We start from the raw sequence: 13,962 nt of genomic DNA on the forward strand, positions 1-13,962 counted from the left end.
GCATTAATGAATTTAAACTTTTTGTCTACTCACTTCATTTTTTTATTGTTTATCCTCAAGTGTTGAAATTTTTAATTTTCCACAATTTTAAAGTTCTCCTTCACAGTAAATTTATAAAAAGTGTTTAAATCAGGGAAATTTCTACTTCAAATTTTTACTCTATTTTTCCAAAGAACCTAAACATCATATTTTCATTTGGCGATCATGTGTAGATTTTTTGTAATAAATAAATACATTTTAAAAAATATAATTCACCATCATGCAAAGCATTCTAGAAAACAATTTTAAAGAAAATAGTTTTATATTTAGTAATTCAATTTATTTCGTTATTTTAGATGTGACAGTTTCAAGAAAATGGAATCCTGCAGAAATTGTACGATTTTTCAGATATTCTGGGACATTTGATAAATGTTTAAACATAAATGAAACTATGTCTAAATGTCTTATGTGAGCAAACACGTGAATATTTAGGGAAACAGTTCTGAGATCATTATGTATTTCTTAAGAACAGTGAATCTCCAGATGAAATTCATGATAAGTATGTACAAAAGATGTAAGAATGCTGAAGGCTCACTTCCCACAGACAAGGAGTGGCTTCCACTGCTGTATCTCTTGTTCTACTTATTCAAATGCCACCGTGTCATCCCCTCCGGGCTATTACAAAGTCGTCCTCACAAAATTTCTCTTTCAAGAAGACAAACCGCAACTTGTCAGTTTTCATTTGACATGTCTCATAGTATGCAGATGCTGATGTGTATGTGAATGCGATTCCAGAGTATAACTACTGAAATATCCAAGGTATGAATCGTGTTTTGTTTTGACAGAATGGTGTAAAGTGACCAGATTTAGACGAGCATGACCTGGCCTGTTTACACTTGGTATTATCATCCATCTTGTGTGTTCCATTTCAGGAACGTGTGTGTGTTTTGCCAAATTTTTATATCTTACTTTCAATGTTCAAAACCGTCGTTTTAGCACAATGGATGACTGACAGTTGAGTAGGCGGACTTTTAATCAACAACACATTAACATTTACACTATAAATGCGATGTCGTAATGGGGGTTTATACCTCCAATGTGGTCTGAGTCATCGGATCACAAAAAATTTTGGACCCTGTTTAGACCTGACCACCCCCCCTCCCAACTTTCTTGTTCTAGTATTGCACAAAATTTCCCCAAGTGGAAGGGTCCACCATACCAACTTATAGGGGGCGGAGGCAAACTGCACTCTTTCCTGAACCACATCCTCTGAAAATGAGCTAAATCTGCATTTCCACCTTGACTTGCCACTGCCAATCTGGGGTTTCCAAACTGATCCGCTCCACTTCTGGTTTTCTCCACATCACTCCCTTTCTCTTGAAATAATTGTATTATAATTTTAATTATAACAAGTTTAAAAAAAAAAAAGATACAGAAAATGTGTTGAAAGTGATATCACTGAAATACTGGGGTGAATGTTTGTGTGTCCTCTGAGGAAAGAAAAAGTCTGGTAATATGTGTGTGTGAGAGAAAGAAAGAAAGAAAGGAAGAGGTATCTGCATAGAAAATGAGCCACGCGGCCTTTAAAAGCTGTGTATATGAAAGCATGAGCTTCTGCATGCAGCTGCTGTTAGTGATATCTGTGAGTGTCTTTTCTCTGGGGCTGTCCCTCTACACAGGCAGTGGTTAGAGCTCAGGAAATGGTTACAAGAAAAAAAATTTGAACAGAAAAAACTCTGAATCTCGAGGTGTGAACACGCTCACCCAGACACGTTTTCAAATTTCAAAGAAATTTGAAAACCTTTCAGTGTGACTTCCTCTAGTCCTTGAATATGCAAATAGACCCATATCCATGTCAAAATAAATATATAAGTAAAAGCACTAATGGTGCAATATATGACAAAAAAGTACATGTTTAAAAAATAGTCAAAATATTAAAACAAATATATATATATATAAGTACCTTATGGACACAGTGTTCTTTAAATATGTTGTGCTTTTAATATAAATACATTCATGGTCACTCTTTTTTTTGTATCTGGAGCAGAGATTTAAATTATTGTACGTTAATGCATTAGTCATAAACACTGGATCTCAGCCTAAAGTAGCACATAGAGCCCAGTAGACAACAATTAAAACACACTCCATGCAATCTCTCTCACACACACACTCAAATGCAGCACTCCTTGCCCATATGGATCCATTTTTAAGATGATACTGAATAATTCTGAGTGTGTTGTTAGCTGTTGGGATTAGAATGAACCAGAGGGAAACCTTACTCTCAGTTAGGACATGAATAATGAAGAACACAGACTTAAACTCGCACACACAGACACAGAGAGGCTGTTTAACCTGGAAGAGTGGGTCACAGCGCCACCTACAGGATCATTTCACGCTGTCGGGTGAAGCTTATGATTGACGTTCGGTTCTATGAATACGCGCTAACAACAGCTTTTTTTATGTCCGTTTGTGGATATTATCAGCAAAAACTATTTACACAATTTAGAATAGAAATTCTGAGAGATATTAATTTGTGGGTGAACTATTCCTTTAGTAAATTTTATATGCCATGAACTGAGTTAAATGACATGAACTGGCCTGTTTTGATTCTGAACATGCCTAAATTATGTGTAACAGGCTCTATATATCCTGTAGGTCATTAAATATACAAAAATAGAACATTTTATTTAGATGTTTGACAAACATGTATCTCAGTGTTGCAAATGGAAGGAATGCTCATCTATTTTTAAGTGAAGATGATTTCTGATAAACTGAGACTACGTACATGTATATTTCAGCCAAAAGATAAGCCATATGGAATCCCTCATGAATTCAAATAGCATGCATTTTATAATTCTACTAATCAGTACAATTTTATTGGCCACTTGCCTTGGCTTTCCTTCAAACATTCCTGCATCCACCACCACAACTCCTTCCCCGAGTTTCACAGACGAGGCTTAAGCCTATTCCCAAACTAAAATGCATGTTTTGAGCGGTTTTAACTGAAAGCAACTTGCTCTGACATATTTTAAGATATGTCAGTGCCATTGTTTTGTCTCAAGATGCACACCAGTAATGTATTTTTCTAAGGCACATTTATAAAAGCTACTTAAATGTCCTAATTGAACTAAGAACTAGTCCTGGTTTAGTCTTAACCCTTATTTATGCTCAGCTACAAGTCAATCCCTTCCATTAAAGGCTGCAAGTTAAACCTGCCCACTTTCGTAAAAGATCACCTGAGGAGCTCAGATGCGATACAGATTTTTTGGTTTCTGGGGTGCTGAGAAACCCATAATTTCAATGACTGAAAAAAATCTACCCATATAAAACAGATTAGGAAAATATAATCGCTATTTTAAGCAAAGCCACCTATTGTGCAGTTTTAAAATAGAAATTAACACCTGATTTAAAGAAATTCTGAGTTTTTATTCCCTTTTTTGTGAGCTTGGCAGGGCAAGATTTTGTTTTTGCACAGGCACGGTTGATTTAGTGTTGATGGGACATGACTGCAAGCTCAATGGAATTGGAATAATAGCACACCTATTACGTCACGTTCAGAGACTGGTGGAGCCAAAACAGCTCGCACAGTAACGGCACGTCTGGAATGCGCATTTGCATACAACCACTTTTTATCCCACAGACTGGAGATGTGCTAATTATGCCCTGTGATGCAAATCAGACCCTCTGGTTTTTTCCCTTAGTGAAAATGAAAGAAAAGCAATTGTGACAAATGTTTTACAGCATTTTATTGTACAATTTTACATATTAGTTTGTACAAAGGTTTAACAAAAAAGATGTCCTGATCTGGTGGAAGGAGGGCAGGCTGAGGGTTTGTAAATTACCAAACGGTTGTAGTGGCTGGGTAAACTTGAATGGGGGTGACAACCCCTTGAAATGGAGGTTTTAATAAAGGAAAAGGTGTTGATGGTCAGAGTTTGGTCCAAGTCCAATGGCTTAAGATTCGGTGGTGTCCAGAGGTCATGCAGGTTTAGGAGCGTGTGTACTTTCCCCAGATGTGCAGCATAAATACAGATGCGATAAAGAGCAGACTCATCACCAAAACTGGTACCGGGCCACTGCAAGAAGGGGGAGAATAAATAGATGGTATTACTGCCAGATCTCATTATGATCATACAAAATTTGGTAAGACAGAGGGACCCCTAGTGGAGGATAGACAGACTAAACTCAGTAACTAATTCTCAAATTTCAGAAGATCCTTGATTAGAATATGAGAGGAATTTAGATAAAAAGCTTGGCACAAACTTCCTCCCTGTGGGCCAATCGGGACTGCTCGTCTTAATCATGTGACAGAAGACGGTGTAATTAGGATTCTAAATGCTGGCGAGTAGGATACTGTTAACGAGCTAGGTGGAAAATGTGGGGCTTTATTAAAGCAGGAACTGACCATCCCCTGAGTCGCTAGGCAGCCGCGTAACCATGCCGACAGAAGGCCCACCCCTCAGGCTTTAATTGATGTGACCTTTTCCAACGGAACTTTAATTAAGCTCAAAACACACAGTCTAAAGAGTGAAAAAGACTTCACTCATAACTCCAGACTCTCTTACTCTAAGAGACTCTCGACTGTAAACACAGCCACTGTAACCACACTCAAATCCATTCTGACATGCTCGGATAATTCCTACATATTGAATGAACAGATGTAACATTACAAATCTAGAACCGCTCTTTAAAAAAAAGGAGAAATTGCTGTAGATGAACACACTATAACAGAAGTTAGTTTCATTGAGAGAGCCTGTAAATACAGGCGCACACAGCTGTAGGAGGGGAACGGCAGGGGAGACATCAAATAAAGACGGAGGTTGAGCCCATGAGGCCAATTTCCTGTCGTTAAAATTTCATGTTTATCCTTATAAATGCTAAACCTCTCAGAACCCTCTGCCCGTCCCTTTCGTGTCACTTCCTGTTGAGCTGAGGGGATGAATTAAAAATGAGCGTCTGTGTTGGTTCTCTGCACATTAAGTACCTCAAATCATAACCTTTTCTTATTTTGTCCTTAAATTAAGCAATAAAAATGTCTAGCATGATTTCCTTGCTTGTGGTTTTATTATGATTTTTTTAAAGGCATAATAACTAGCAATAAAAAAAGGAAAGGAATATAACATAAGATTTTTATTAGAATAAGAAAAAACTGATAAACATCTAAAGATAATTTCACCAATGTTAAATCTAACTGGGCTGATTATACCTATATTTTTTTATTTTTAAATTGCTTCATTTCTGCAGTCTATTTTCAAATACATGCCTGTTATTTATTTGAATAACTGAATAAAAATTATATATAATAATGTTACTAACAGCACTATTTATATGAACATTTCTGATAAACAAATAAATGTATTTTTCAAACAATGTTATTCATGTACATACATAAATTTGGGGGTTTTGAAAAAAGTTATGTTCACCAAGGCTACATTTATTTCATCAAACGTACAGTAATACTGTGAAATATTATAACAATAAATAGTAATCTTTTTCTATTTTAATAGACTTTAAAATGTAATTTATTCCTGTGATTACAAAGCTGAAATTGAGCAGTTGTGCCGCTTAATATTTTTGTGGAAAACTTGATACATTTTTTCAGGATTCTTTGAATAAAAAGTTCAAAAGAACAGCATTTATTTTCAATAGAAATCTTTTGTAACATTATACATGTCTTTACTGTCGCTTTATTTATATACATTTTTTAATTTATAAATGCAATGCATCCTTCCTGAATAAAAGTATTAATTTATTTATTTTTGAAACGACATTTTATATTTTACTCTCTCTTTGGGTAGAAAGCGTTCTAAATCCTTCTGTGCGAGTACTCACACTTTAAGTCCCGGTGAGTCCTCAGTGTAAAAGCGCCACATCCCTCCTGTGCCAGCTGATGCTGTGGATCTGCCTCCGCTGCGTGCGCCACTGCTAGGGGCTTTCCTGAGGGAATCAACAATAAGAAAACATGCTTTAACATACAAGACAAATAAAAGTGTCAGATTTTATCAAACACTCAAATTAAATTAAAATGCCAACCAACTGATAGGAGTCTGACTATCAGTTCAGCGAGCAACTAAATCATACCCTGACGATGTCAAATTTACAATACAAACATTAAATAGAAACTAATGATTGTCAACTGTCACGTATAGAGGGCCAAATAAACACTAAACACTCAGATATCAAAATCACAGAAACACAATTAGATCCAGCTTGATGGTGCATTAAGGCCCAAACAAAACTGTTCTTGCAAGGTTCTTACCTCTGTCTGGCTGATGTGCCGGCAGCGCGGGGAGCCACCGTCTTACTCGGGGAACGGCTGGAGGCACCAACATTTGTTGCACTAGCTGCGGGTCCAGGCTGAGAAGACAGACAAATAAAGGACTTGGTAAACCAAATGCACAGTGATTGACTTAATATGCCTTCTGGCACCAACAGAAACTTGTGTATCCACCTTTAAGGCATAACATGCTACAATAAGAACAGTAAGTTAATAATGCTACAGTAGACCTTAAATGGCTGATAAATTCCACCAAGATACAAAATATAACTCATATGTGAGCATGATAAATTGTTTTTAAAAGATATAGATCACTAGATGTTCAATCATAGATAATAGTGAGGTAATGCTACGTAGACTCAATAGTACAATATAGTATTCATGGTAAAAGAGTGGACCAGATTTAGACTGAAGAGCTGGTGTGGGGGTCCAAGAGAGCCACGTCTCCCAAACAAATGCGCTGATTGCAGCTAGTGAGCAAACCAACCCACAAACTGCATATGAATCGTCTGGCACAAGACTTAATACTATTCAAAACCCCACTGCTAGTAATTGAAACTCACATGCGATTAGCTACTAAGCAATTAAATGTTAGAACTGGGTAGACTATTCCAATAACGGTAACTTACGTTATTAGAGAGCATGACTGGCTAGACAGCTAGCAATCCAGATATAACTGTTAATACGCGCAAAACATTTATTATAAGGTTCCAGATAGACGAAAAACTGGATTAAGAAACTTACCATTTTGTTTAATAATGTATGTTTCAGGAGACTGCGGGTAAAATAAAGAATATAAGTGACTGCCTCTGTATCTGAACTCCAGCCGATCCAGACAACTACAAGAGAAAGACTATTGATGACGTCTCGCTGAGAAGGCCACGACAGCCATCTAAAGGACCCCCATAGGTGCCAGTAGAGCGCCTGACCGGAGCTGTGGTCCTGCTTGTTACTTTAAACGCATTTTAGATGCTTTTGTAAACCTAATTTGCTATAAAACGTTAAAACCGTCCAGAATAAAGGTAACTAAAATCAGCGAATGCAGCTCAGCTTCTAAATGAATTTTGTGAAAACTCAAAGGCGGTAGAACAGAGTGCAGTGACGTGTCGCGTGCAATTGATGATGTGTACAGAGTAGGGCAGACATTTTGGCTCAATCAGGAAGCCAGTTTCACTAAATCGCGAACTTTGAGCTATATTTCATCATTCATACAGACACCTGACGGTAAAGGTACGTGTTTTCTCGTCTCAATGTTTTTTAAACATTTTACTGTAAGCACAATTTGAGTTTGTGTAAAGAAAATATGACATTTTATGTGCTTTGTGTGCAATGTTGTCAGTACTTAGAATATAGCAGGGTATATACTGAGTCTAGACTTATATACTGTATATGACATACTGTATATAATAAGAATGAATATTGATGTTTTCCCAACTCTGAGTTGGCGTATCCCACTTGTTTATAGATATCTGCAGACATTTAATGATGCAGGACTGTAATAATATACAATAGAAGGTATTAGAGATACTAGAGACAGATGTCCCAGTGACATGGACACGTGAACGTGCACAGAAACGTGTGCGCGCTTTGGCCTGTTGTAACATCACAGAGCCATGACATACTTGATGTAATCAAGGTTAATATGTGATTTAGATTAATCATCTGATAAAAACAATGGTAACTTTATTTATGCAGTGTGTGTGTGCCTACTTAACCATACTTTGGGAACAAATGTGTACCCAGAAGTAAGCTAAATCTGACAAAACCTCCCCCTTTTGTTTTGTCCTAATTTGTCAAAACTGAATAAATGTTAATAAAGTTTTTTAAAAAAAACTGTAAAAATGCTTTTCTGTTAGAGTGGGGGTTAGGTTATAGTATTTATAAATAGCTGTATGTAAAAATAGATGTCTATGAAATGTTGTCATTTAGATAGCTAAGCAAATATAAGTGTATGTGTGATAATTACTAGGTTTTGTGGAAAGAGAGTAACTGGAAAATCTAGTTGCTTTGTGTTGAGCTTAAAAATGAGGTGTAACTGTCATTTGACCTCCTTTTGACTCAGCAGGTTCTGGTCAGGACAGGATGGTTCGGGTGGTGTTTCTGCACCCTGATCTGGGTATAGGTGGAGCGGAGCGTCTGGTGGTGGACGCAGCTGTAGCTCTGCGATCTCGCGGCTGCACTGTTCAGATCTGGACGGCACACTATGACCCCCAGCACTGCTTCTCTGAGACTCTCTCACCTGACCTTCCTGTGCTGTGTGTGGGCGACTGGCTGCCCACCAGCGTGTTTGGTTATTTCCACGCTCTCTGTGCATACCTGCGCATGATCTACCTAGCTCTCTATCTTGTGCTCTTTAGTGGGGAGGAGTTCGATGTTATTTTCTGTGATCAGGTAACTACTAATGCTACTAAAACTAACTATGTTTGTATTGTTTATATACTACTATAGTATTTATTTTTGAATTAGATTTTATTTTTATATTATATTTCAGATGTCAGTTTAATTTAAGTTTGAGTAATTATGGTATGTGCTTTTATCATATTTATTATTCTTTAATATATCTTTATTTAAGTTTTAGTAATTTTAGTACTTCAACTTCAACTTGTTTATTTAAGTTAATTGCAAAGATAATACGTTTTTCATCTGAATTTTTATTCTATAGATTTCAACTATATTTTAATTAATTATTTTTTTAGTTTGAATAGTTTTAGTTAACAATAATTATCTGTGGTGGACAGTAACAGTATTTGTACTTTGTTACTGTACTTATTTTTCAAGTATCTTTATTTTATTTTCATTTAACTTCATTACATTCCAAAGCATAATATGTGACTTTTCCACTATATTTCATAAAAACATATTATTCCCTGTTGTTTCGAACTGAAGATATCTAGATATCAATCACACAGAATCTGACTAATCTGATTGCAGCTATTCTCAATTCATCAACTCATTGATTCAGTGATCTGGTCAGAGTCTCTAGTTAAACTTTAACAACCGAATTTGTCAAGACTGACCCAAAATAAGACAAGAACCTGGAGTAAAGTGAAAGTGAGGTACTCTACATAACTACGTTTTTTTGTGAACTGAAAATGGCATAAAAATCATAAATGAATATTAAAAAATGCTATGAAAACTGTATATGAATATTTGAACCAGGAAGTAATAATTAGTCATCTGGCAAGTCATCATCACAAAATTAAACCAAACAGAAGTCTTGTTTCACCTTGAAGAGGTTTCTTTTGTAACAATGACTTCATGCATTCCCTGGGAATCAAACCCATGATTTTGGCGTTGCTAGAAAACGAAGAGACATAAAAACTAGCACAGTAGTGCCATAGACACTGGTCAAATAAAATGTAGTGGTCATTATAGAGAAACATTTGACCACTCAGTGCTGCGATTGGCCAGTCAGAACTGAGTATTCCAGAGAGCCGTTCTCATCAAAATCCCTTTCAAAGGAAAGTCTGTTCACTCTGCCGTCATATTTGCAATGCCTCCGGGAAGCTATTTTGTGAAACCAATACCAAGCCCTATCTACTTGAATGGGGGAAGCCAGAAATCTCAAAAACTGCTTGTCGAACTCGCATTTAAATAACATATTTCAAATCAACAACAAAATCTGACATGAACTGTGCCATAAATGTTGTTTCTTATGCTCAAATAGCATTTAAAAAAGCTTATTGTACAAGCTAGACCAGCCAATGCGCATGTGCAGTCCTAAGCGCCAGTCTCAGAACACTTTCTGTAGAAACTGGAGCTTCTAACACCAGTGACATGATGACTACCAATTGGTAATTGGTTCTTTTATTTAAAAGGCAGGACATATTCCGCTATATTGCATGCTAAACTTTCTCCCATTCATAAGTAATATGAGTGCATATTAAAGTATTTAGTCTCTAAAGTCTAAAGTCTTTGGTTCTCATCAAAACCACCAGGTTTAATTTTATCTCCTATTTCCAGGTTTCAGCATGTATTCCCTTTTTGCGTTTGGCACGCCACAGGAAGAAAGTCCTATTCTACTGTCATTTCCCTGACCAACTACTGACTCAGCGTCGCTCTGCTCTAAAGCGCCTATATCGCGGCCCAATCGACTGGTTTGAGGAACTGACCACAGGCATGGCCGATCAAATTTTGGTCAACAGCCAGTTCACGGCAGGAGTCTTCAAAGAGACGTTCCCCAAACTAGCTGAGATCCACACCGATGTCCTCTATCCCTCTCTGAACTCTGCAGCTTTCAATGATGAAGTAGAGGACCTCAGCGGGCTGCTCCCTGAAGGGCGGAGCTTCCTCTTTCTGTCAATCAACCGCTACGAACGCAAGAAGAACCTGCCGTTGGCGCTGCAAGCGTTAGCGGCCCTGAAGGAGCGTCTGTCTACGGGGGAATGGGAGCGTGTGCACCTCGTAATGGCCGGGGGTTACGATGAACGCGTGGTTGAGAATGTAGAGCACTACGAAGAGCTGCGCTCACTAGTGGCCTCTCTTGGCCTGGAGGACCATGTCACATTCCTGCGCTCTTTTTCAGACAAACAGAAACTGTCTTTGCTGCACAGCAGCACTTGTGTACTGTACACCCCCAGCAATGAACACTTTGGCATTGTACCCATTGAAGCCATGTACTCACGTTGCCCCGTTATTGCAGTTAACTCGGGTGGACCTTTAGAGTCTGTGGCCCATGACGAAACGGGCTTCCTCTGCGAACCCACCCCTGAGTGCTTCTCCGAAGCAATGCAGAAGTTTGTTACAGACCCTAAACTCAAGCAGCGTATGGGACAGGCTGGCAGAGAGCGGGTACAGCAGTGCTTTTCGCTGCAGGCCTTCACTGAGCAGCTCTACAGTCATATCACCAACCTTACCCAATAACCAATTATGACATCATAAAGGCCATTCCGCTTCGGACCAGCACACGGATGCATTCTACCAGTCCGGTTGCCGTGGAGGGACTAATGCAAGTATGTCGTCACTAATGAAAGAAAAGAGCAGCAGGAGTTAACATGGCTTAAGAGTTCAATACAAGCCTTGAAGAATGTGGAGCACTCGTCCGACTGAGAGGTTAATGAATTATTGTGAGCCGGCCACATTGATCAAGCTGGTCACTGCGAGGCCTGAGAACCGTATGTGTGTGCATTTTTTTATGCCGAAGGACCATTAGAGAGTTTCTCGGGCAGAAATCGATAGAGAAGTTTCTGTGCCCTGCTCTGTTTGCCAGTGTCTATGCTTTTGCTTAGTGATAACAATGGAGGATGTTAAGAGTTATTAAAGTCTCAAACTAAAGATGCTCATAATAAGGTCGTTTGAGTGGGAAAAAAGTTTTCCTAGGACACTGAAGGTCATGTGCTGTATTGGGTTTGAGGTTGTTACTGATTGTGTATCTCCTCACTATTGATACAAGACCAAAGCCCAGATTAAATGAGATGCTGTGTCGTGTTTGACTTTGTCATTTGAAGCTTTTATTTTTTGTATACATTGGATATAGACTGACCAGACAGAACAGTAGCCTATTTACTTCAAATTAAAACAGATCACTGTTGTGTTAACATTTCTATTTTTATTTAATTTGACCAACCGTTTTGTACTTAGTCTTTTGAGCATTTTATTTAAAAAAATTCCAAAACCCCATTTTTGGGATTGTTCATCTAAAATGAAAATCCTTTCATTATTAAAATCACCCTCATGTTGTTCCACTTGCATGACTAACTTTCTTCTGCTAAACAAAGACATTTCAACTGTTTTTGTGCATATAATAAAATACGTGTTTTGGACCCCATTGACTTAAATTGTGTTAAAAATATTTTCCATTGTGTTCGACAGAAGAAAGTAAGTCATACAGGTTTGGAATGTCTTGATAGGAATGGGTGATGATAGTTCTTCAGCTATCTCACTCTTTTCAACCAATGTATTTACATGACTTTTAAAGTTATTTGCGATTTAATGGATATGGATTAAGAATAAGGATTTTAAAAATATATTTTATTCACAATTTCTTCCCGATAAAATATTTTAGAGCTTGGCATAATTATGAAAATGGTATAGTTCAGTTAAAACATATTTGTTTTTAAAATGCCTACAGTGTTTTTATGATTTTAATGATTTCCATCATTTTTCCAAATCTAGAAATCACAAATTCTTCAAAATTAGACTACCTTGTATATTCAGGCTTTCCCAGACTGTGGGAACCCTGTTTTTCAAATGATACAGTTGTTGTGGAGGTGAATTAAAATAAGAAATATCTTGATTTTATTTGTTTGCACTTATTTTAAAGCTTGTTTTGTCTTATTTAAAATCATCTTGAGGCCCCCTTTGAAGTTTACTGAGGCTTTTTAGTAGGCCCTTGGCCCCTGGTTAAGAACCACTGCTTTAAACGACCTGTCCACTCATATGAAACACTGGATAACTGCGATAACCTCAGAGGTGAGCGCACTTGGGCTTCCAGCTAAATTAATAAAGGGTGAGGGGGGCGGGGTGTTTTTAAATAGGCTTTAATTCTGTATCGCAGACGGTCAGATATATTGCCTCGCTAGCGTCACATCCGTTTTGTTGGCAGTTTGGGAGCAGTTTTTGTTGCATTTCCTCATTAACACTCAATGCGTTAAAGATGAGGACCTTATTTTTAGCCTTGCACTGATTGGGTTTTAATCATACATAAAAAGAGGGGTTATGGGGCCAGCGAACATGTAAATCAAGCGGGCACAATAACAAGGTCAGAACGCACAACCTTCAAACCTCTCGCTAGCACTGTCTGTGTTAGGGCTAAAGATATTTAGATATGAATCATTGAATAGGAGAATGGAGGAAAGTTTCAGTTTTTGTAGTACGGATGTGATGGACATGACTTGTAATGAACTGTTTTCATCAAGCCTGCACTCAAGAATACAATGAGCGAGACATTGGGCTTCATATTGTTTGCTGCAATCGCACATGAATTAAAGTATGAGCAATACATTTTCTCCAAACTAGCTTTGCAATGATGTCAAAAAAGATTCATTAATTTATAACTGTGATAAATGTTTACTTTTAGAGTAAGAGAAATCTGCGTAAAACACACACAACACTAATTCCCAGTGGAGTATTTGCTGATCAGTGGTAAATCTCATAGTAACAGCATTTGTTCCCAAAGAAGAGGCATAGAGCGCATTGTAAAAAGGAAATAGGAATAAAATCTTTCCCCTGATGGATACGCACAGACAGGAATATCTCTTAACTGTTTTGTATGACATATTAGTTTACAACCATTTGTATTCATAGCCTGTCTTTTAGTGTTTTCTTATATGAAACGCTTGCAAATTATGATTTCAAATTTTACAGCTTCAATAAAATATTCCATCACATTAGCATATATCTGGTGGGGATTATTGGTGCACTGTGAGGGGTGGGCTTTGATTTACATTTGTGGTATAAAACAAATAAAAATCTTGCTCCGTTTTTTTTAAATAGCAATCAATAACATCTCTCCGTGGCAAGTTATGAGCAAAATGATAGCCTCAATAAAACCAGTTATTTATCGCCAAAGATAAAGAAACGTTTCGTGTCAAATTTACAATAGGCAATGGCCCCGTGCAGGAAGCTTAGGAAGCTCGATTTCTATGCATTTAAAGACTATGTCTGTTAAATAACTCTTGTTATAGTGTATAACTGTTACATCAAATACATTAGGGAACATTTTTATTCAGGTGAAAGTGGCTTTGCGTACCATCGTAGCTTGACCC

The 13,962-nt window shown here is 37.5% G+C and overlaps 2 protein-coding genes across 4 annotated transcripts in view; one reads left to right on the top strand and one right to left on the bottom strand.

The window, feature by feature from the left end:
• alg2 (ALG2 alpha-1,3/1,6-mannosyltransferase) overlaps window positions 1-13,585 on the top strand; it is a 68,037-nt gene extending 54,452 nt beyond the window's left edge. The window contains exons 1-3 of one of the 3 annotated variants that reach the window (XM_079895628.1): window positions 7,278-7,486; window positions 8,322-8,647; window positions 10,220-13,585. In XM_079895628.1, coding sequence (XP_079751754.1) covers window positions 8,339-8,647; window positions 10,220-11,119 — 1,209 coding nt within the window. In that variant the 5' untranslated portion in view covers window positions 7,278-7,486; window positions 8,322-8,338 and the 3' untranslated portion in view covers window positions 11,120-13,585. Of the gene's footprint in view, window positions 1-7,277; window positions 7,487-7,871; window positions 7,893-8,321; window positions 8,648-10,219 lie in introns of those variants that run through there. The other 2 variants (XM_079895630.1, XM_079895629.1) reach the window with 2 other exon arrangements.
• Window positions 3,709-7,142, bottom strand: sec61b (SEC61 translocon subunit beta). Its single transcript, XM_079895631.1, has 4 exons — window positions 7,001-7,142; window positions 6,239-6,336; window positions 5,812-5,916; window positions 3,709-4,055 (listed from the first exon to the last, which is right to left on the bottom strand). The coding sequence occupies exons 1-4, from the start codon at window positions 7,001-7,003 to the stop codon at window positions 3,968-3,970; spliced, it is 294 nt and encodes a 97-aa protein (XP_079751757.1). The 5' UTR covers window positions 7,004-7,142; the 3' UTR covers window positions 3,709-3,967.
• Window positions 13,586-13,962: the final 377 nt, after the last annotated feature.

This window comes from Squalius cephalus (genome assembly GCF_949319135.1).
Source record: "Squalius cephalus genome assembly, chromosome: 15".
In the NCBI taxonomy this organism is placed as follows: domain Eukaryota; kingdom Metazoa; phylum Chordata; class Actinopteri; order Cypriniformes; family Leuciscidae; genus Squalius; species Squalius cephalus.

Excerpts from the sequence above, each read along its gene's own strand:
- sec61b (XM_079895631.1), bottom strand. Across the intron at positions 5,917-6,238 it reads GGCACATCAGCCAGACAGAG|GAAAGCCCCTAGCAGTGGCG; the intron begins GTAAGAACCTTG and ends TGATTCCCTCAG. Across the intron at positions 4,056-5,811 it reads GACTCACCGGGACTTAAAGT|TGGCCCGGTACCAGTTTTGG; the intron begins GTGAGTACTCGC and ends CCCTTCTTGCAG.